Source organism: Neomonachus schauinslandi, chromosome 13 (assembly GCF_002201575.2).
Source record: "Neomonachus schauinslandi chromosome 13, ASM220157v2, whole genome shotgun sequence".
NCBI lineage: Eukaryota > Metazoa > Chordata > Mammalia > Carnivora > Phocidae > Neomonachus > Neomonachus schauinslandi.
The window spans coordinates 62,989,373-63,012,525 of NC_058415.1; the positions used below are offsets into that span (position 1 = coordinate 62,989,373).

At 39.3% G+C, this 23,153-nt stretch overlaps 1 protein-coding gene across 1 annotated transcript in view; it reads left to right on the forward strand.

Moving 5' to 3' along the window:
* The window catches only part of TMEFF1 (transmembrane protein with EGF like and two follistatin like domains 1), a 90,569-nt gene that overhangs the window by 17,454 nt on the left and 49,962 nt on the right, over nucleotides 1-23,153 (forward strand). The window contains exons 2-3 of the mRNA XM_021691342.1: nucleotides 13,992-14,101; nucleotides 21,498-21,627. Coding sequence (XP_021547017.1) covers nucleotides 13,992-14,101; nucleotides 21,498-21,627 — 240 coding nt within the window. The remainder of the gene's footprint in view (nucleotides 1-13,991; nucleotides 14,102-21,497; nucleotides 21,628-23,153) is intronic.

The window sequence follows — 23,153 nt, forward strand, 5'->3', positions numbered from 1 at the left end:
TCCCTTGCCTTTGGCGATGTTTCTAGGAAGAAGTTGCTGCGGCTGAGGTCGAAGAGGTTGCTGCCTGTGTTCTCCTTTAGGATTTTCATGGACTCCTGTCTCACATTGAGGTCTTTCAACCATTTGGAGTCTATTTTTGTGTGTGGTGTAAGGAAGTGGTCCAGTTTCATTCTGCATGTGGCTATCTAATTTTCCCAACACCATTTGTTGAAGAGACTGTCTTTTTTCCATTGGACATTCTTTCCTGCTTTGTCAAAGATGAGTTGACCATAGATTTGAGGGTCCATTTCTGGGCTCTCTGTTCTGTTCCATTGATCTATGTGTCTGTTTTTGTGCCAGTACCATACTGTCTTGATGATGACAGCTTTGTAATAGAGCTTGAAGTCCGGAATTGTGATGCCGCCAGCGTTGCTTTTCTTTTTCAACATTCCTCTGGCTATTCGGGGTCTTTTCTGGTTCCATACAAATTTTAGGATGATTTGTTCCATTTCTTTGAAAAAAGTGGATGGTATTTTGATGGGGATTGCATTGAATGTGTAGATTGCTGTAGGTAGCATTGACATCTTCACAATATTTGTTCTTCCAATCCATGAGCATGGAACGTTTTTCCATTTCTTTGTGTCTTCCTCAATTTCTTTTCTTTTTTTTTTTTTTTTAAAGATTTTATTTATTTATTTGAGAGAGAGAGAATGAGAGAGAGCACATGAGAGTGGGGACGGTCAGAGGGAGAAGCAGACTCCCTGCCGAGCAGGGAGCCCGATGTGGGACTCGATCCCGGGACTCCAGGATCATGACCTGAGCCGAAGGTAGTCGCTTAACCAACTGAGCCACCCAGGCGCCCCTTCCTCAATTTCTTTCATGAGTATTTTCTAGTTTTCTGAGTACAGATCCTTTGTCTCTTTGGTTAGATTTATTCCTAGGTCTTACGGTTTTGGGTGCAATTGTAAATGGGATCGACTCCTTAATTTCTCTTTCTTCTGTCTTGTTTTTGGTGTATAGGAATGCCACTGACTTCTTCTGTGCATTGATTTTATATCCTGCCAGTTGACTGAATTCCTGTATGAGTTCTAACAGTTCTGGGGTGGAGTCTTTTGGGTTTTCCACATAAAGTATCATATCATCTGCAGAGATTGAGAGTTTGACTTCTTCTTTGCTGATTCAGATGCCTTTTATTTCTTTCTGTTGTCTGATTGCTGTGGCTAGGACTTCTAATACTATGTTGAATGGCAGTGGTGATAGTGGACAACCCTGCCGCGTTCCTGACCTTAGGGGGAAAGCTCTCAGTTTTTCCCCATTGAGAATGATACTCGCTGTAGGTTTTTCATAGATGGCTTTTATGATATTGAGGTATGTACCCTCTATGCCTATACTCTGAAGAGTTTTGATCAAGAAAGGATGCTGTACTTTGTCAAATGCTTTTTCTGCATCTGTTGAGAGGATCATATGATTCTTGTTCTTTCTTTTGTTAATGTATTGTATCACATTGATTGATTTGCGGATGTTGAACCAACCTTGCAGCGCAGGGATAAATCCCACTTGGTCGTGGTGAATAATCCTTTTAATGTACTGTTGGATCCTATTGGCTCGTATTTTGGTGAGAATTTTTGCATCCATGTTCATCAGGGATATTGGTCTGTAGTTCTCCTTTTTAATGGGGTCTTTGTCTGGTTTTGGGATCAAGGTAATGGTGGCCTCATAAAACGAGTTTGGAAGTTTTCCTTCCATTTCTATTCTTTGGAACAGTTTCAGAAGAATAGGTATTAATTCTGCTTTAAATGTTTGGTAGAATTCCCCTGGGAAGCCATCTGGCCCTGGGCTTTTGTTTTTTGGGAGATTTTTGATGACTGCTTCAGTTTCCTTAGTGGTTATAGGTCTGTTCAGGTTTTCTATTTCTTCCTGGTTCAGTTTTGGTAGTTGATACATCTCTAGGAATGCATCCATTTCTTCCAGGTTATCTAATTTGCTGGCATAGAGTTGCTCATAATACGTTCTTATAATTGTTTGTATTTCTTTGGTGTTGGTTGTGATGTCTCCTCTTTCATTCATGATTTTGTTGATTTGGGTCATTTCTCTTTTCTTTTTGATAAGTCTGGCCAGGGGTTTATCAATCTTGTTAATTCTTTCAAAGAACCAGCTCCTAGTTTTGTTGATCTGTTCTACTGTTCTTTTAGTTTCTATTTCATTGATTTCTGCTCTGATCTTTATTATTTCTCTTCTGCTGGGTTTAGGCTTTATTTGCTGTTCTTTCTCCAGCTCCTTTAGGTGTAGGGTTAGGTTGTGTACTTGAGACCTTTCTTGTTTCTTGAGAAAGGCTTGTAATGCTATATACTTTCCTCTTAGGACTGCCTTTCCTGCATCCCAAAGATTTTGAATAGTTGTGTTTTCATTTTCATTGGTTTCCATGAATTTTTTTAATTCTTCTTTAATTTCCTGGTTGACCCATTCATTCTTTAGTAGGATGCTCTTTAGCCTCCATGTATTTGAGTTCTTTCCGACTTTCCTCTTGTGATTGAGTTCTAGTTTCAAAGCATTGTGGTCTGAAAATAAGCAGGGAATGATCCCAGTCTTTTGGTACCGGTTGAGACCTGATTTATGACCTAGGATGTGATCGATTCTGGAGAATGTTCCATGGGCACTAGAGAAGAATGTGTATTCCGTTGCTTTGGGATGGAATGTTCTGAATATATCTGTGAAGTCCATTTGGTCCAGTGTGTCATTTAAAGTCTTTATTTCCTTGTTGATCTTTTGCTTAGACGATCTGTCCATTTCAGTGAGGGGGGTGTTAAAGTCCCCCACTATTATTGTATTGTTGTCAATGTGTTTCTTTGCTTTTGTTATTAGTTGCCTTATATAATTGGCTGCTCCCATGTTAGGGGCATAGATATTTACATTTGTTAGATCTTCTTGTTGGATAGACCCTTTAAGTAGGATATAGTGTCCTTCCTCATCTCTTATTACAGTTTTTGGTTTAAAATCTAATTTGTCTGATATAAGGATTGCCACCCCAGCTTTCTTTTGGTGTCCATTAGCATGGTAAATGGTTTTCCAGCCCCTCACTTTCAATCTGGGGGTGTCTTTGGGTCTAAAATGAGTCTCTTGCAGACAGCATATCGATGGGTCTTGTTTTTTAATCCAATCTGATAGCCTGTGTCTTTTGATTCGGGCATTTAGCCCATTTACATTCAGGGTAACTATTGAAAGATAGGAATTTAGTGCCATTGTATTGCCTGTAAGGTGACTGTTACTGTATATTGTCTGTGTTCCTTTCTGGTCTCTGTTACTTTTAGGCTCTCTCTTTGCTTAGAGGACCCCTTTCAAGATTTCATGTAGGGCTGGTTTTGTGTTTGCAAATTCCTTTAGTTTTTGTTTGTCCTGTAAGCTTTTTATCTCTCCTTCAATTTTCAAGGACAGCCTAGCTGGATATAGTATTCTTGGCTGCATATTTTTCTCATTTAGTGCCCTGAATATATCCTGCCAGTCCTTTCTGGCCTGCCAGGTCTCTGTGGATAGGTCTGTTGCCAATCTAATGTTTCTACCATTGTAGGTTACAGATCTCTTCTCCCGAGCTGCTTTCAGGATTTTCTCTTTGTTTCTGAGATTCGTAAGTTTTACTATTAGATGTTGGGGTGTTGACCTATTTTTATTGATTTTGAGGTGTTCTCTGTGCCTCCTCGATTTTGATGCCTGTTTCCTTCCCCAAATTAGGGAAGTTCTCTGCTATAATTTGCTCCATTATACCTTCTGCCCCTCTCTTTCTTCTTCTTCTGGGATCCCAGTTATTCTAATGTTGTTTCGTCTTATGGTATCGCTTATCTCTCGAATTCTGCCCTCGTGATCCAGTAGTTGTTTATCTCTCTTTTTCTCCGCTTCTTTATTTTCCATCATTTGGTCTTCTATATCACTGATTCTCTCTTCTGCCTCATTTATCCTAGCAGTTAGTGCCCCCATATTTGATTGCACCTCATTAATAGCCTTTTTGATTTCTACTTGGTTAGATTTTAGTTCTTTTACTTCTCCAGAGAGGGTTTCTCTAATAACTTCCATGCTTTTTTCAAGCCCAGCTAGTATCTTTAAAGTGATGATTCTGAACTCTAGATCTGACATCGTACTAATGTCCGTATTGAGTAGGTCCCTGGCAGTCGGTACTACCTCTTGTTCTTTTTGTTGAGGTGATTTTTTCCGTCTTGTCATTTTGTCCAGAGGGGAATAGATTAATGAGAGAAGAAAATGCTAACAGGGTAACAACGTCCCCAGAAAATATACTCTAAACAAATCAGAAAAGACCTGAAGCAGTGGGAAAAGAAAGGGAAAGAGAGAAAAAAGAAAAAAAAAAAAGATAAAGATAAAAACAAAAACAGAACAAAACAAAAAAAACCAGAATGTGATCAAATATGATCAGGCTGGTATATAGATCAGTGCCACACACTAGATTTGGTGTGTATTTTGGTCTGTTAGAAGAAAGTTCCTCCCAAAATTTTAAAGAAAGAAAAACTTATATATGTACAAAAATAAGGGTTGATATGATGAAGGGATGGAATATGACTGTAAAGATGGAAATTAGAAAAAATTTTATAAAAGGAATTGATAAGAAGTTCTTTGAAAAAAGAAAGAAGAGGATTTTTTAAAAAAAGGAAAAATAAGGGATAGAATGTGATCAGGCAGGGGAGTATGAAAAAAACCATACAGTAGAGATTTAGGGTATATTTTGATCTGTTAGAAGAAACTATCTCAAAATTTTAAAGAGAGAACAACTTATATATATATGCCAAAAATATGGGTAACTACTATGAAGGGATAGAATACGACTCTAAAAATGAAAAATAAAAATGAAAAATAACAATTTTTTTAAAAAAAAGGGATTGATAAGATGTTGGTTGAAAAAGGGAAAAAGAAAAATTCAAAAAAAGACAGTTAAGGAAAAAAACTTAACTTTGAAAGACCACAGAATCATGGTAAAAAAGCCATGAATTCTATGTGCATTATTCCCCTAGCGCTGGAGTTCTGCCGTTCTCATTGATCGGTAAACTTGGTCTTGGCTGGGTGTTCTCACTGATCTTCTGGGGGAGGGGCCTGTTGCCGTGGTTTCCAAAAGTCTTTGCCAGAGGCGGAATTGCCCCGCCCTTGCCCAGTCCGGGCTAAGTAATCTGCTGGGGTTTGCTCTCAGGAGCTTTTGTTCCCTGCAAGCTTTCCGTACAGCTTTGGAGGCCGAGACTGAAAATGGCGGCCTCCCAATCTCCGCCTCGGAGGCGCTGAGAACTAGGGCCCCGCTCCTCAGTGCGCCCCCAGAGAAAAGCTGTCAGTCACTCCCGTCTCCCCGGTCTCCGGCCGCACTCCGTGCTCACCCGGCCTGTGACCGCGCGTTTCTATCTCTGGCACCCGACCCCGGGTGGAGTCTCCAAACCCAGCAGATCCCTGCGGTGCACTCCCGCGCGGCTCCTCCCCGGGGAGGAAGGTGAGTCTCCCCGGATCTGCCTCTTGTTGGGTCCCTGCTGGAGGAGCAGGGGCCCGACTGTGCCGCGGATCACAGTTTATGGCAACCCCGAGCTGAGAGCCCGTGCCTCGGCTCCGTCTCTGCAGCCGGCTTCCCCGCTCCAATCCCTGGGAGCTCTGCCGCACTCAGGCGCCCCCGGTCTTTCTGTGACCCCGAGGGTCCTGAGACCACACTGTCCCGCAAGGGTTCCACCCCACACTTAGCCACCGGAGTGACGTCCCTCAGCCGAGCTGACTTCTAAAAGTTCCGATTTTGTGCCCCGCGGTTCTATCACTTGCCGGAAGTGGCCGACAGAGGCCCCTCCTCCGCCTTCTAACCTCCCGAATATCGCCTGGGATTCACTTCTCCGCACGTCCTGCCTTCCAGAAAGTGGTCGCTTTTCTGTTCAGAGAGTTGTTGCTCTTCTTTTCTTCGATCTCCTGTTGAGTCTGTAGGTGTTCAGAATGGTTTGACCCCTATCCAGCTGAATTCCTGAGAGGAGACGAAATCCAGGTCTCCTGCTCCTCCGCCATCTTGCTCCACCCCTAAATCTGTTTGATTTTTACCCTGAAATGTATTTGCAGTGATTTGTTTCATTAGAAGTGTCCCTTAGATTGATCTGGAAAAAGAAAGTAAATTGTTGTTGTATACCTACTTTTTCTGGGAACTGTTGCTTTTTAGTACATATCTAATCATTACAATATCTAGGGAAGGTAAGGTGTAATTATTCTAATAGGTGAAGAACTAGCATGTGAACCTGCCCTTGTCCACCCTCAAACTAATAATGCTTTGTTCATTATATAGCAAACTGTCTTTGGGATTGTGTTTGAAATCATATTTTTTTCCCTGTTAAAGATAACCAGTATAGAAACTTGAAAAGAGGAAAAAATCATCATCCATTGTTCAACTGGTGTAAACACAGTCCCTTTACCATTTTGGTTTTTTTTCTGGCTGGGTTTTCCTATATGTGTTTTTTATACATAATCTTAGTGCATGTGTATAGTTTTGTTCTCTGCTTTTTCACTTGACAATAATAAGCATATTTCTATATCACCCCATATTATATACAACCTTTTAAATAGCTCTACCGTATTCCTTGGCTGTACCACACCATTTTCTGTGTGGGATATTTTAAATATTTAAATATTTCAAATATTTCTGCTGTTCTCAGTGTAGAGATTGGGGTCCTGTCCTGACAGGATTGGTGTGTTTTTCTAAAAAAGGGAAGGTTTTCCCGAATACTGTGAACATCTAGACATGTGTAGAAACCCATTGAAATGAGGTTATTCTTAAGAACTAAGAACAAGGTAAAGAGTTTGAACATGTCCTATGGGGAGTCAATAAGGAATCAACTAAAGATGAACTAAAGATTCCCACATGTTGATAAGTACTTCGCATTCATTATAGGACTTTCCCCCTGTAGTGCTCTGAGGAGTGGAAATGGCAGATGAGATGGCTTTAATATTAAACCGTTGGGGAAAAGCAGGTTCGAAGACTCAAAGTGGTGCAAGTGGATGAGAATGCTGAGAGAGACGAAGCAAAATGAGAGGACACAGTGGGATGGCTGAGGGCAGAACATTTTTATACATAGTAGGAGCCCTCTTGTCTTGGTGCCTTAAGATTCTTGTAGTTAGTTGGTTAATCAAGAAAGTTATTTAAAGGGGGGAGTCACAAAAATAATTTATAAATGCATGTAGCATTTTATTTGAACTTAAAAACATAAATATATAGATTTATTAAACACTATTTTTGTTTAAAAACATTTTTTTTTATTTTTAGGGAGAGAGCAGGGGTGGGGGTGTGGGAGAGGGAGAGAGACTCTTAAGTAGGCTGCATGCCCAGCATGGAGCTCAATCCCACAACCCTAAGATCATGACCTGAGCCAAAATCAAGTGTCAGACGCTTAACCAACTGAGCCACCCAGTCATCCCTATTAAACACTATTATGAAAGAGGGCCCAGAATTTTTCTTTGAGAGTAGTTGGAATTTCCTTTTTCTTGAATAAGCATACATTGGTTACAAATTCCAGTTTTAATCTCTTTAAAAAGGAACGTAAAGACTTGTGGATGCAGAATTCTAGATTTTTCTCTTGCCTGTGCAAGAGAAAGCAGCTTACCTTAAGTCTTTCCATAGCATTCAATTTTGTTTTCATAACAGTTTATTTTCATTCTTATGAAATATTGAAACCATGTAATTCCAATAACAAATACATGGTCTGGATGAAGCACAAGAGCAACTCCCCTGCCTGGAGCTATAGTCCTGATGAGTGTTCTAGAGAGTGGCCTAGTAGCCTTGGAGATTCACTGTGCCATGGGCATTGGTTGGTACGTTTTACAGAGAATAGCATACTTTGATTTCCCTGGAGAGTTGGTTAAGTTGGAGATAAGTTCTCTAAGGGCGCTGTGGACATGGGCTGAGCAGTAAGAGAAGGAAAAGGAGTGACTAAATGAGAAGTGATCAGAGATTTGGGGGGATAATCAAGATTATTAGATTGGAAGGGGAGGCCAGGAGTATCAGCTTCTGTAGAAAGGTCAATAAAAGAGTTGGAAGGCTAAGAAAAAAGTTATGGAATCTTTAAAAGAGGAGGTTCTGTTGACCTTTGATAGAATTTTGATAGGAAGGGGGAGGAAGCCAGGCTCGCTACGGGTTGAGGCATTATTAAAGGAGGGGCACTCACTCTGAGCCAGGACTTGACATAAATTTGGATATAATATATTTGGATCCTTCTATTGAAATGAAAAATAGCCATGGTAATGTGCAGAGATCTTGGAGATTGCTGTTTATTTGACTCATTTTCTTTATAGTGATTATGTTAGAGAATTAAATGTAAAGCTTGAGTCAAGGCTTTGGTCATCTTTGGTAGTGGTTCTCAGCAGAGGGTGATTTTACTCCCCAGTGGACATTTGGTAATGTCTGGAGACATTTTTGGTTGTTACAGCTGGGATAGTCCCGCTGACATCTAGTGGATAGAGGCCAGAGATGTTGCTAAACATCCTCCAGTGAACTGGATAGCCCTATGATATGCATCAAGGAATTACCTAACTCAGGATGTCAGTAGTGTTGAGGTTGAGAAGCCCTGAATTCTATTGTAACATCTTGCAAAGTTTTTTCACTTTTGGCTCTCCATTGGTGTTAGCTGTCTCATAAGATTCCCCAGACTACCTTCTGTTTAATGGAGGGGTGGTAGAAAAGTCATACCGTTCTGGAGGGCTAAGGGAGTCTCATTTTGAACTATAGCCTGAACCTAGTTAGTCCTGCTGAAAGTTAGGGATTTGGGCAGCTCAAGTTCACAGTGTGTAGGGTTCCTTCCTCTAGTGTGTATTGTTTCCCAGCTTTGAGATCTTAATGAACATGGAGACAAGTTTTACATTTAGAAAATTGTGTGATGGGCACATTTGCAACCAGAGCAAAATATTTTTGTTTTGAGCCACTGTTCTAAGTGCTTCTTTGTGTAAAATATTTCTGTTTGGAGAATTGATTTTTGAGGGCCTTAGTATGACTCATCTATTTTGCTGAGTTTCCATTTTGGGTTCAGGAAGGCAGCTGTGTAATTATCATCATCATTGACAGGTAGTCGAGTGCCCTCTTGATACCTGGTACTGTATTGAATACTTGAAAAGAAATAACATTCAGAAGATGATCCCAAAATAGAATTCCTTTTGTACTGAGTTTGAGCTAAGGCATTGGTTTTCAAATTTGTCAGAGAAGTAAGAATACCAGGAAGTCATGATGCTCTTGATAAACGTATCATGTGAATGGTGATGTAGCACCTAAATTTTTGTGCAATCAGTATGTCAGGTTTGTGTTTTACTACACGTATCAGTGACCTGACCAATAGTGGCTTAAATGATAAGGGCTTTATTTATTTATGTGTTTATTTCCTATAACAGTGAGTCTGAATGGGTGATATCCAGGGTAGGCATGATGATTCTCTAATTTTTCTCGCTTTCCATACTCTTGCTCTTGTCCTTCTAGTCTACCATCTTTAGCCTATAGCTGTCATCTTTGTGCGTGTAAGACAGCCACCACAACCTTAGGCAAGAGTTTTACTCTCCAGGCAGGACAGAGAGTGGAAGAATGAAGGAGGAAGGGACAGTGCTTACGTATGAACTGTGGTACATTGCAAGGGGGTCTGGGAAATACAGATTATTTAGCTGAGCAGCTTCCTTCCCTGAATAAAACTGGGATTCTCTTACGAAGTAAGAATAGATCCAGGATAGGCAATTAGCTGTGACTGCCACAGTAACAAAATAATTTAAAATGTACATTCATGAGCTTGTGTTCTCATAAAACACTTGGAATTTTCCTGTAATAATCTTTACTTATTTGTGGAACATTAGTTTTGTTGATAATTAGCAAGGAAGTAATCTCAAATATTGAAGGTTTAAGAAATATGTGACAAAAACTCTTAAAATGAGAAAATTCTTTCCATTGACTTTTTTCCCTTGCAAATGAGAAAATGAAATTCTTATTTGATTTTTTTTTTAAAGATTTTATTTATTTATTTGAGAGAGAGCACATGAGAGGGAGGAGGGTCAGAGGGAGAAGCAGACTCCCTGCCGAGCAGGGAGCCCGATGCGGGACTCGATCCAGGGACTCCAGGATCATGACCTGAGCCGAAGGCAGTCGCTTAACCAACTGAGCCACCCAGGCGCCCTCTTATTTGATTTTTTTTTTTTTTTTTTTTAAGATTTTATTTATTTTTTAACAGCGAGAGACACAGTGAGAGAGGGAACACAAGCAGGGAGAGTGGGAGAGGAAGATGCAGGCTTCCCGCTGAGCAGGGAGCCCGATGTGGGGCTCGATCCCAGAACCCTGAGATCATGACCTGAGCCGAAGGCAGACGCTTAACGGCTGAGCCACCCAGGCGCCCCTCTTATTTGATTTTAATGAAGGTACACTCTAGGCCATCAGTTTTCATAAGGAGCATGGTTAGGGAACCACTGATAATTAATATTTATGTGTACTATTTATCTATTTGTGTCTCTACTTTCACTTAAATTATTTTTCCAGGTAAGAACATTCTCTTTCAGTGTTATATGTTGTGGGCAATTAAAACATTCTTTACTTTTATTTATTTTTATTTTTTATTTTTAAAGATTTTATTTGGGAGGGAGAGAGAGTACGTCTGCACCTGTACATGAGTGGGGGTCGGGGGGGGAGAGGAACAGAGGGAGAGGGAGAAGTAGACTCTCCACTGAGCAGGGATCCCCATGTGGGGCTCAGTCCTAGGACCCCAAGATCATGACTTGAGCTGAAGACAGACACTTAACTGACTGAGCCACCCAGGTGCCCCTAAAACATTCTTTACTTTTAAATGTTGTTTTTAAATTCTGTATAGTGATTCTATATTAGTGTTTTTAATCCTATATCAGTTTTATAATCAGCCAAAAAGTCTTACTAATTTTTCCAAGTCCGTGTAAGTCTTGCCATCTTTGATACTGCATCCTCTGCTTCAAATCCATTTTTATCTCCTACTTCTTGAAATTCCTAGAGCAATCATAGCCTGTACAACAGCATTTTCTCCTTATAGACTATATTGAATTCATCACTAATTGTTCCATATGTTAGCAAGATCATAGGCTCCCTGTTATATATTTTTCTGTGTGTCCCAATTTCTTAGCATAGAATTAGATATATAGTAGGTACTTGTTTCCTGATCAACTAAATAATCACATTTAACACATTAATACACATGAAAATAGCATGAATTTAATAATAGGATAGGCATAAAATAAAACATGACTAATAACCAGTGTAATCAGAATTTCATGACTTTTACCCTTACCTATTAATGTAGGACCTCTAACTCCCCCAAATTGCCCCCACCCAGGTTTATTCTTGGAGTCACCAAAGGGTGTTTCATGTGGGCTCACTAATGTATTCTGGCCACTGCCACATAGCACGTCTTTTTCTTCCTGCCATGTTGCAGCCCCTCCATAACAGATGTATCTCTGTGCCTGATTATCTCCTTGGCCTTGTGCTGTCCTGCCAGGTGTAATGCTGATGCTGGGGCTGTTGAGGTATCCCAGCCTCTTTTCTCTCCCGCTATTATATATTGTTATGTGGACATCAAAGCAGAGCTCTTTAATCTTGTTGCTTCAAAGCTTTCAGTGAAAGCTGTTCTTTAGTTTCTCACTGTAGCTCTTCTGTTATGATGAGCTCTTGGGGCTGGGCTGGGGGAGCAGTCCAAGTGATAGACACCAACCTGTGCATGTGACCACTCCTCCTGTTCAAGCTTTGTTTATTGCGCCAAGCTTTTCTGCCTCTCTCTAGTAAGGATGATTACTGTCCCAAAATGTTTCTTAGTCTAACCACATGCAAACAGATGCTTTGAACAACTCTCAGTCTCCAGAGATGTGTGAATCTTGGTGGCAGGGATGTTTTAGGTTCTAGACTGCAGCCCCGTTGTACTTTAAAAATACAGTAGGTGAAACAGACCTCAAAGAATCTCAAGCCCAAGTCATAAGTCAGAGCAACTCAGAGCATGATCTTGGCCCACAAATAGAATAAAAACCTTACTTATTCTTGTTTTATATGTCTGATTGTATTGGAACCCAGTGTGAACTTTTAAGCCTACAAAGAAGAGAAGAAATGCACTAAATTTTATTTCTTGAATTGTACATTTGTTTTTATTTCTATGACCCCTAAAATTGGCTAAACCTGTAGTTGAACAAAGATATTATGCACTCTTATTCTCTTCTCCAGAGCAGTTCTTTATTAATATTTAGTTAATCTTCCTTGAGTTTCAAGATGTGCATACATTAGACAGTAATTGGAACTGGACCTTGTGCAAGTTCCTAGTAGGAATGTGGGCAGATAGAAAAAAAAAAAAAAAAAGGAAACCCCATGCTTAGGATTGAGCCTCAGGTGCTAATGCAACTCGTCAAGGGGGAGAAGGATGAGTAAGCAAAAATTGGGAGATATGGGGATCCAAGAGCATAGAGCCTCCATAGCCAAATAGCCAAGGTGAAAGGAATTAAAAGATGATCATCTGTGCCTGAAATAGCTGGAAACAGAACAACAAAATAGCTCTAATAGTTTCCTGTTAAGTTTCAGCTCATGTCTTTTTTTTTTTTTTTAAACACCTGAGTTTCATTTAAGGAAAAGAAAAATTTTGTAACCTATAGTTACACAGATGTATACTTGACCCAGTGCAGTTCTTGGTTGAGAGTGGTTATTCAGATAAATACTGTTAACTCACTGGGTATTTAGGTACTTGACTGCTGGTTTCTTGGAGGTTCAGCTAGGAGGAGTAGGAGACCCAAGACACCATTGTAGAGCAGTGAGAACAGGTAGGGCAGAGAGAGGCAAAGAAATGTCACCAGGACAGATGTCACTAGATACAGAACCTTCTTGACTCAGTCCAGTCGGTCCCGCTTTGAAATCTGGAACTAGAAAACAACCAGGGATGGGAGGTTGCTGGAGAAGTATTCCCTGAGATCTGTTTGCCAAGACCTCATCATGACCCAGAGCTGCAGGAGACCTTGTGCCCTTCCCAGAGTCCCTCAGCTACTGAGCGACAGTCAGAAGCTAATTTAGGCCTTCCTGTTCCCAGACTCATTTGTTCACCCCTACAATGGGCTCGGTTTTTAAAACAATCAATTTGTTTCTTGTTTGCTATTGTTGCTGTCATTTTATTGTTTATTGTTCGTTGTTATATCTCTCATTCCCAATAGGGAGGATGTAAAAATTGCTTTATAGTGGTTTTCACTCAATTCTATGTGATTCTAGAAAGCTTAATTTGATAGCAAGACCAATGGTCTTGGAGCAGGAATGAAATGACCGCAGAATGATAGTGTTGTTGATTGCTCTGCTTCCTGTGGTAGAGTAGAATTAAATCAGTCATTTAAAAATTTTAAGAGTAAGATTTTTAATCTTTTTTATTCTGTGTACATTAATGCTCCATATATATCTATTGTATGAAATTCCGGTTTACTTTATAATTCTTTTGTAATTAAAATCTGAAATTTATTTGGGTATCAAAAGAATTAAGATTTCTTTTAATTACTCTTATTTGTTCTCCTTAAAAGTAACTTAATCCCTAGAAAAATAATCTAAGGGAGTACCTGGCTGGCTCAGCCAGTAGAGCACATGACTCTTGATCTGGGGTCATGAGTTCAAACCACATGTTGGATATAGAGAATATTTTTTTAAAAATCTGTATAAAAAAAAAAAAACAAAACAAAATCTAAGATACTAAAACAATAGTAAGAAGACTGTCTTAAGCTCTTGGCAGACCAAATAGAAAAATTCTGTATATTTACCTTTGGGAATTCTGTGAAATCCTGAAATTTTGAGTTTTATTTTGGTTGGGGTTACATTAGGTATACTATTATGCGAGATTCTCCTTGAGGAATTCTGAACATTTTGTGTCCTATGGGACTTGATTTTTGTGTGTTATGTCTATTACTGTACTTGTGAATGCGGTGATCAACACATTTTAAGGTATTTTTTCTTTTATATATGTACATTTGGGTACAAAAAGACATTTGAAACATTTTTTCCCCTTCTTTTTCAGAATTAAATGTGAGGGAGTCTGATGTAAGAGTTTGTGATGAATCGTCATGTAAATATGGAGGAGTCTGTAAAGAAGATGGGGACAGTTTGAAATGTGCATGTCAATTTCAGGTGAGGAAACCAAACCTATTTTGAAAAATTTTTACATTTTTAATATTTTATCATTCTACATTCTTCAAATTGAAAAGCTTAAAATACCTTGAACCCTGAAAGAAGTTGGGTTCAGAGCCCACTGATTTTTCTGTTGTCAGATGAAGTACTATTATTTGTACTTTCCATGCTTCTTTCCTTGAGTTAAGAGGACAGACTGGCAATAATAGGTATGAAGATGCTTTGAAAAAATATTAAGGTTCTATTCAAATGTAAGTTCTAATTGTCACTGAAAGGAAATGAATCTCTTATTTAAGATGTTGACATTTTGGGGCACCTGGGTGGCTCAGTCGATTAAACGGCTGCCTTCAGCTCAGGTCATGATCCCAGCATCCTGGGATCGAGCGCTGTATCGGGCTCCCTGCTCAGTGGGGAACCTGCTTCTCCCTCTCCCTCTCCTGCTCCCTCTCTCTCTGTCAAATAAATAAATAAAATCTTTAAAAAAATGTTGACATTTTTGGGGGCACCTGGTTGGCTCAGTTGGTTGAGCGTCTGAGTCTTGATTTTAACTCAGGTCATGATCTCAGCTCAGGGCATGATCTCAGGGTCGTGGGATGGAGAGCCCCACGTCAGGCTCCACACATGCTCTGTGGGGAGTCTGCTTGAGATTCTCTCTCCCCCTCTGCCCCTCCCCACCAAGTTGGCTTTTTTCCCCTTTTCTTTTTGTAGTCTTTTTTCTGATCCGTTAATTTTTTTTTTTAAGTATAGTTGACCCACAATGTTACATTAGTTTCAGGTGTACAACATAGTGATTCAACTTCTTTATATGTTATGCTCTTCCCTTCCATTTTTATTTGCTGGTGTCTCATCTTTTTAGGCCAAAGAACATGGCTGACTTGGTACCTCAGGGGTAGGTCAGGGTTAGAGATAAACTAGACAGGGGAACCTCAAACTAATATCTTTGCTTTTCAGATGCTCTTTTAAGTTGTGATTCTGTTTCTTAAAAACAAACAAACAAAAAATAAATAAAAAGAAACGATGTGAAATGTGTTACATTCAATTTTTCTTTTTTATTTGCTGTGATTAAATTATAATCTGGCTTCAGAATATTGCTCAGGAGATGGTTACTGATTCAGGATTTGAGACGAAACAAAGAAGAAACTGGAATTCTTTCCACTCATGATCTTATTCTAATTGTACCCACCATTTTGGATTTTAAGAGAAGGAAAGGGTACAGAGGTTAGGGACAAAAGCATAGGACAATCAGTGTTTCTAGTAACCCTATAACCTCAGGAAGTTCCTGTATGATCCATCTGAAAAGAAAAGGCACGTTTTCTATCCTTTTTTATGATACTGTAATGAGAATCAAAATCAGCTTGCATATGAAATCTCTTTGAAAACTATAAAGTATCAGGAAGAGTAGGGAGTTACACTATTGTACAGCTGGACAGGCTCTTTATAGTCAAAAGAGACTTTACAATCCACTATTTATTCACAATAGCCACCTTTGACATGGCTTTAGCTGACCTTGTGCCCACCCCTATATGGTTACTCATGCAGTGAATGTTCTGGCTAGTGTGTTGTGTCTGGCTTCCCTGCCTGCACCCCAAATCCTCTTAAAAGGGATAGCAACTAAAGTGGGCTTCTTTCCTTAAAAGAAGATATTGGTGTACATAATGTAACTAAGCCCTCATGGAGTTTTACAAATTCTTTCTGTCCTTCACATTAGATAATTTTTTATGATCTGTCTTCAGGTTCCCTAATCCTTTCTTCTGTCCTCTCCATTCAGTCCATCCATGAGGTTTTTTTTTTCAAAATTTTTTTGAGGGGAGGGGCAGAGGAAGAGGGAGAGATAGAGAATCTTAAGCAGGATCCATGCCCAGTGTGGAGCCCAATGCGGGGCTGGATCTTATGACCCTGAGATCATGACCTGAGCTGAAATTAAGAGCCGGATGCTTAACAGACTGAGCCACCCAGGCACCTCTCAGATATTTTATTTCTAGACTTTATAATTTTGATTTCTTTTTTTTTATTTTAAGATTTTATTTATTTATTTTAGAGAAAGAGAACATGGCGTGAGAGCCAGAGGGAGAGGGAGAGAGAATCTCAAGCAGACTCTGCTGAGCATGGAGCCTGATGCAGGGCTCAATCTCACAACACTAAGATCATGACCTGAGCTGAAACCAAGAGTCAGACGCTCAACCAACTGCGCCACCCAGACACCCCTCTAGTTTTGATTTCTTGGCTGAGTTTTCCTGACTTTTCGTTCATTACAAGCATATTTTCCTTGAGCATAGATACTATTACTGCTTTAAAATTTGCTCATTTCAGCATCTGGGATATCTCAGGGATGATCTCTTTTGATTTTTCATTTGAGAATGGATTGTGTTTCCTTTTTCTTTGTATTAGAGTAATTTTGAATTTATTATATGCATTGTGAATATGTTTTAGTGTTTGAATTCTGTTATGTTCTCCTGACGAATATTGTCACTTTCTAAACATTTAAGTTGGCTGAACTCAAACTGCAGACTCTCTTCCCTGTTGTGGGAAACAACACAAATATTACTTCATTATTTTTAATCTTATCTGCGCTACTTAGAGTCTGCCCCATGAGTATTTTGAGAGTTAACTAGAAATTTGGTCTGAATTTATATACAGAATCTGGGAGTCCCTTCTGACTCTCTCCTTTCTGGCTTTTTCTTTCTCTTTTTAGTGGCTCTGGTTGCTCTGAGCTCTATCCTTTGGTGTTTAAGCCAGAAAGATTGTAGGTTTCTTTTTTTTTTTTTTTAAAGATTTTATTTATTTATTTGACAGAGAGAGACACAGAGACAGAGGGAGTGGGGGAGGGAGAAGCAGGCTTCCTGCGGAGCAGGGAGCCCGATGCGGGGCTCGATCCCAGGACCCCGGGATCATGACCTGAGCTGAAGGCAGACACTTAACGACTGAGCCACCCAGGCGCCCCAAGATTGTAGGTTTCTTACTGGTGTTTTAGTCACCCCTGTATTGGGAAGACTGAAGCTGTTCCCTCTTCCAACTGTCTTAAATTTCTTTTTTTTTTTTTTTTTTTTAAAGATTTTATTTATTTGACAGAGAGAGACACAGCGAGAGAGGGAACACAAGCAGGGGGAGCGGGAGAGGGAGAAGCAGGCTTCCCACCGAGAAGGGAGCCCGATGCAGGGCTCGATTCCAGGACCCTGGGATCATGACCCGAGCCGAAGGCAGACGCTCAACATCTGAGCCACCCAGGCGCCCCTGTCTTAAATTTCTTTAGGCTAAATTCATCGATGTGGAATTGTTGAGCAGTGGGATCCTCATGTGCAGATAACATTCTCACCAGTAGCAGTATATCTGACTGCTTGTTTCCCCTTGGCCTTTTGGTGGTGGATTTTGTCAATCCTTTTAAATTTTGTAAATCTGTAAGGCAAAAAAATTTTTTTTTTTAATTTTCATTTGATTATTAGAAGTTGAAAATGTGCCATATATTTATTGACCATTTTTTTTTTTGGTGAATCAATATTTCATATTCTTTGCCCATTTTTTGGAGTATTTTCTTTTTCCCTTGTGTTGATTTGTAGACATATTTATATATGTATGAATGTGCATATACTATATATAGTACACTATTTGAGTACTTATATATTGCTTATGCTGAGCATTATATCCATTAACAGTTCTAAATGTGTGTATGTATATATGTATGTATATTATGAGTTAAAGAGCCTATAAAATCATAGGGTCATACATAATATAACTCTATAACTCATAAACTGTCATGAGAACCTGTGATGTAGGTACTCTTTTTATGTTTTTTAAAAGAGTAATATATGCCCATGTTAAACAACTTGAACATTATGTAAGAAGATCTATAATGTAATGAAAAAATGTCTTCCTTTCACTCCAGACTACCAATTGCTCATCTCAGAGGCAACATCTGTTACTTGTATTTCCTTCTAGAAATATTGTGTGTTATATAAGTGTATGTGGTTGACCCTTGAACAACACAGGCTTAAACTGTGTGGGTCCACTTATACATGGATTTTTTACAGGACAGTACTGTAAATATATTTTCTCTTTTATATGATTTTCTTAATAGCATGTTCTTTTCTCTAGCCTACTTTATTGTAAAAATACAATATATAATACATGTAACATACCAAATATATGTTAATTGACTATGTTATTGGTAAGGCTTCTTGTCAGCAGCAGGTTATTGGTAGTTAAGATTTGGGGGAGTCAAGTTATGCATGGATTTTTGACTGTGTGGGGGTTTGGCACTCCTAACCCCCATGTTTAAGGGTCGATCATAGGTGTTTTAATTTCTCTTTTAAGTACTAAGTCACTCAGTAGTATTTACCTTAGAGAGCGTTGCTTTTTAGTTTATACAGATTACAAAAATGTTAAAGTAGTCTAGCACCATTTTTATTTTGTTTATAATTTTTGATATAAAGAAATTTTAAATCTTCATATATTTATTTTTATCTTTATGATTTTGCTTTTCATTAATTTTCCCTGCAACTCTAAGATTATAAAGAAATAGCCTTTTTGACCTTTTTAATGTATTTGGACAGCTAGAAAACCCTCTCATGATCTCTGTCAATCCCTTGCATTCTTATCTGGTGGCAAAGCAGGAAAGAGAAATAAAAGTTAGGGGTTGAGATCACTACACGTTTATCCAGTGCTTGCTTTGTGCTCAGTGCTAGATGCTGAGGATATAAAGATGTTTGAAGACAAGTTGCTTTTCCTATAGGAGCAAACTGCCTAAGGGCTTACAGCATGATTTGATCCTGCTGCTGAATGAACCTTCCTTTGACTACTCTGCCTTCTTATAATTTATAAATCTGTTCAAGTTAGACTTAGGTTATTGCCAGTTGAAGAAAAATCACCTCATATGTCAATTAAACACTGCTCTGCTGGGCGCTTTAGCAGTATCTTTCAATTCATTTAAAAAACTTGCTTATGATTCAGCATGCTTTTAGTGTTAATATGAGCTTTCTGGTATATAATTTAAACACATTTTAACAGATAATAACAGGATTTTAAATAAAGTCTAAAATTGTTTTTTTCAGTCTGCTAATAAGAGCTATTATATAAACAAAGCAACTTTTATTTTGTACTGAGAAAAATGATCAAAATTGCATCTTTCCATTAAAACATGGGTTATGGGGATAGTGCATTCGGTTAAGCGTCTGACTCTTGGTTTCGGCTGAGGTCATTATCTCAGGGTCATGAGATTGAGCCTCATGTTTTGCTCCGTACTCAGCGCGGAGTCTCCTTAAGACGCTCTCCCTCTTCTTCTGCTGTTCCCGCTTGTGCTCTCTCTCTCTCTTTCTCTCAAATAAATAAATCTTTAAAAAACCAAACCAAAATGAAACAAAAATCTTGGGTTATGTACGAAGAGGAGGACCTATGACTTTTCCCTTATTTTTTTTCTTCCTCTTTGTTGTTCTCCCTGGAGTTCCCTGGTTTATGTCTTTTTTCCGAATTTATCAGTGTCTCTTCTTGCTAGGTGTGATGCCCTCTTATAAGATCTTTGTATTAGGGTTCTTCAGAGAAATAGAACCAATAGGAAATTATTTATATTTGTATACAGATATATATATATAGAGAGAGAGAATATGAGGGGAAAAGGGAGAGTGTTTATATTATAAGGGATTGGTTTGCTTGATTATGGAGGGTGAAAAGTCCCATGATCTGCTGTTTGCAACCTGGAGGTCCAGGAAAACTGGTAGTGTGGTTCCAGTCCAAGTCTGAAGGCCTCAGAACCCAGAGAAAACCCATGTCCCAAATCAGGCAGGGAGAGCCATTCCCCTTTCCTCCACTTTTTCCTCTACTTAGGCCCTCAGTGGATTGGATGATCCCACCGACATTGGGGAGAGCACTTACTCAGTCCATTGATTCAAATGGAAATTCATCCAGAAACAGCCTCAAAAAATATCCAGAAATAATGTTGAATCTGGGGTCCAGTCAGGTTGGCACATAAAAACGGCCATCACAACCTTGTTGTTATTTTCTTATTTATTGTATTCAGCATAGTTCCTGACACACAGTAGGTACACAATAAATGTTTGCATGGATGTGGCTCCAGAGTTGTACACTTTGCACCTTTCTAAACTATTTCGGATCACATTCTTCCAGGTAAATAGAAGGTATAGGGGGGATTTCTTTCCTCCAGCAAGGATGGCAGTATGGGGGCAGCAGACCTCAGGTAGAGCCAAGATCTTAGGTTAGAGTCAGTGCCCACGTCAGAAGTCGCATGTTGTTAAAATTGCCCAAATCCTTTCATGTGCCCATAGCGTAGTGAGAGGCTCCTAAGAGAGACCCCTGGACACAGACTGACCGAGGAACAGTGGGTCTGCTTCTTCCATCTCATGCTCACTCCTAGGTATGTGCTTGTTAGGTTGAATTTGGGGACATTGCCTGCACTATTGTAAGCCCCCTGCTCACTACCACTGAGTGACACAGAGTGAAACCCTGCTGAATAACTAGTGGGTAGTGGGTAGAGTATACACTTGTGAGAAATTGCAGGTTTCCTACTTATTAGCTATGACTCTGGGCAACTACTTAAGACTTAGAAATGGTGAGAGCATAGCAAAACCAGCTAATATTTATTGAGAATTTAGTATGACCAGATATAAATGCTAAAGACGGATTTCTCTTATTTAGTCTTCACAGCAACTTTATTGGGTAGTTGGCTGTTATAATTACCATTTTACGGGTGAGGAAAATGGCGATGATACTAGTCCATAGTCACATGGATAGTGGTGGACTCGGAGATCATGTATTTCTTTGTGTTTCCTATAGTGTTTACCTTGGGACTTCACATTCTAGAGGTATTAAATGAATGGCTTTTAATAATAATAAAATGACATTATATAATTAGTGCTTCTTAGCTTATTACAAACATTGCCAAGAATTTCCCTCTTATCTCACTGGATCTTTATAGCAAGCAAATGAAGTAGGTAGCATGGGATTTCCATTTTCATTTTTATGGATAGTTATTTTCGTTATAAATGTGAAAAAAGGTGTGAGAAAGTGGTATAACTCTTTTTTTATTTTAATTTTTATTTATTTATTTTTTTAAAGATTTTATTTATTTATTTGACAGAGAGAGACACAGCGAGAGAGGGAACACAAACAGGGGGAGTGGGAGAGGGAGAAGCAGGCTTCCCGCTGAGCAGGGAGCCAGATATGGGTCTCGATCCAGGACCCTGGAATCATGACCTGAGCTAGCTGAAGGGATATGCTTAACGACTGAGCCACCTAGGTGCTCCATAACTCTTTTTTTTTCAAACCAAATAAAAGAGCAAACTATTCTGTAGAAGTATGTCACAATACTATGGTGTTACATTCATGAATATGAAGTAAACTATTAATATTCATGCCTAGTTTTGAGAATTTACTTTTGTTTCTTTTGCAGTGTCATACAAATTACATTCCTGTCTGTGGATCAAATGGGGACACTTATCAAAATGAATGCTTTCTCAGAAGGGCTGCTTGTAAACACCAGAAAGAGATAACAGTAGTAGCAAGAGGACCATGCTACTCCGGTATGTGCGGTATTTTTCTGAATAAACATTAGAAATGATTCCACCATGGTTTCTAAAAGGAAATTTCCAGTCGGGGTATATTCCCAGAACTGCTGTATGGATCCAGTTGTGTGGGGGTGTGGGGGAGCTCTTCTTTGTCTGCATTTCATGTTGTTGCTTTTTAACCCCAGATGGTCTAATACCGCATTACTTCTCTTACGTTGTTAATGCTTACTGCCATTTCCGTGGGGACTTTGCGTATCTTTTTGCCTTATGGTTTAAATATTAGACAGAACAAGATTTGGCATGGGAAATGATATGGGATCTGTTTTGTTGATTTTTATTTTCTTGGCAGAGGGGAGGGGTGGAGAATATCCATAGAAAGCCATTAGTGGCTTCCCAGGATGTGTCTCTTTCCAAGCTTGTCTCTTTTTATATCTTCTCTCTTCTGTCTGCCAGTCCTTGTCACCTATCTTCCTCCAGTTTTTTGTATTTACTTCCTTCTCTTTTCCTTCCTGAATAGGTAGTGGTTAATTTTGAAAGGCACTGATGTAAGTTTCTTACTTGCGTTTGTATTTGGGGGCAGGGATGCAGGTGAAGTGTTGTAATTAGAATTAATGTATGAAGATTAGCAGTAAAGGTGTAGACAATTTTTTTTTTTTTTTTTAAGATTTTATTTATTTGACAGAGAGAGACACAGCGAGAGAGGGAACACAAGCAGGGGGAGTGGGAGAGGGAGAAGCAGGCTCCCCGCCGAGCAGGGAGCCCAATGTGGGGCTTGATCCCAGGACCCTGAGGATCATGACCTGAGCCAAAGGCAGACGCTTAACGACTGAGCCACCCAGGCGCCCCAAGGTGTAGACACTTCTTATATGATACAGTGTATTTCTTTTCTTTCCCTATATGTTATAGTGCCTGTGTTCAGAATTTTTACTGGGGCTCCATTACATAAGCATGAATGATCCATTGTCCATGTGGTTGATCTCAAACTCCAGGTCCACTAATACCACATGACTGAAAGCCCCCACTCTAAATTACATGGTTGGTCCTTGTGGTGTGGCCAGCCTTCACCCTAGGACTATTGAGTGTGGCCAACCCCACTTTAAGATCTGATGTGGTCAGTACCCTCCCTAAATACGACACTTCTATCAGGTATGATATAAATTACCTTCCAGAAGCTGAGGGCAAAGACTGGACCTGTCTTTGGGAGGGACAAATTCTTTTCCCTACACCAAATAATTAGGTGCTTGGTGAAATGATTGTGTTGTTAGGCCAATAGATTATCATTTATTGTGATTCTTGTGTATTTCTCTAAGTACTTTGTATTTCACAGACTTGGTTTAGAAACTAAAAAAGAATATAGAACTCTTTATAATCCCAAATTAGAAGCGGGGTGTTAAATTGGAAAGAGCACTGCACAGGTTAAAAGACCTGTAAATAAATAAGTCCAGCTCTTATTTACTATATGACCTTGGACAGAAGGTCATATAGTAACTACTTAGCCCCTCTGAGCCCCAGTTACTTAAACTGTTAAATGGATATCATCT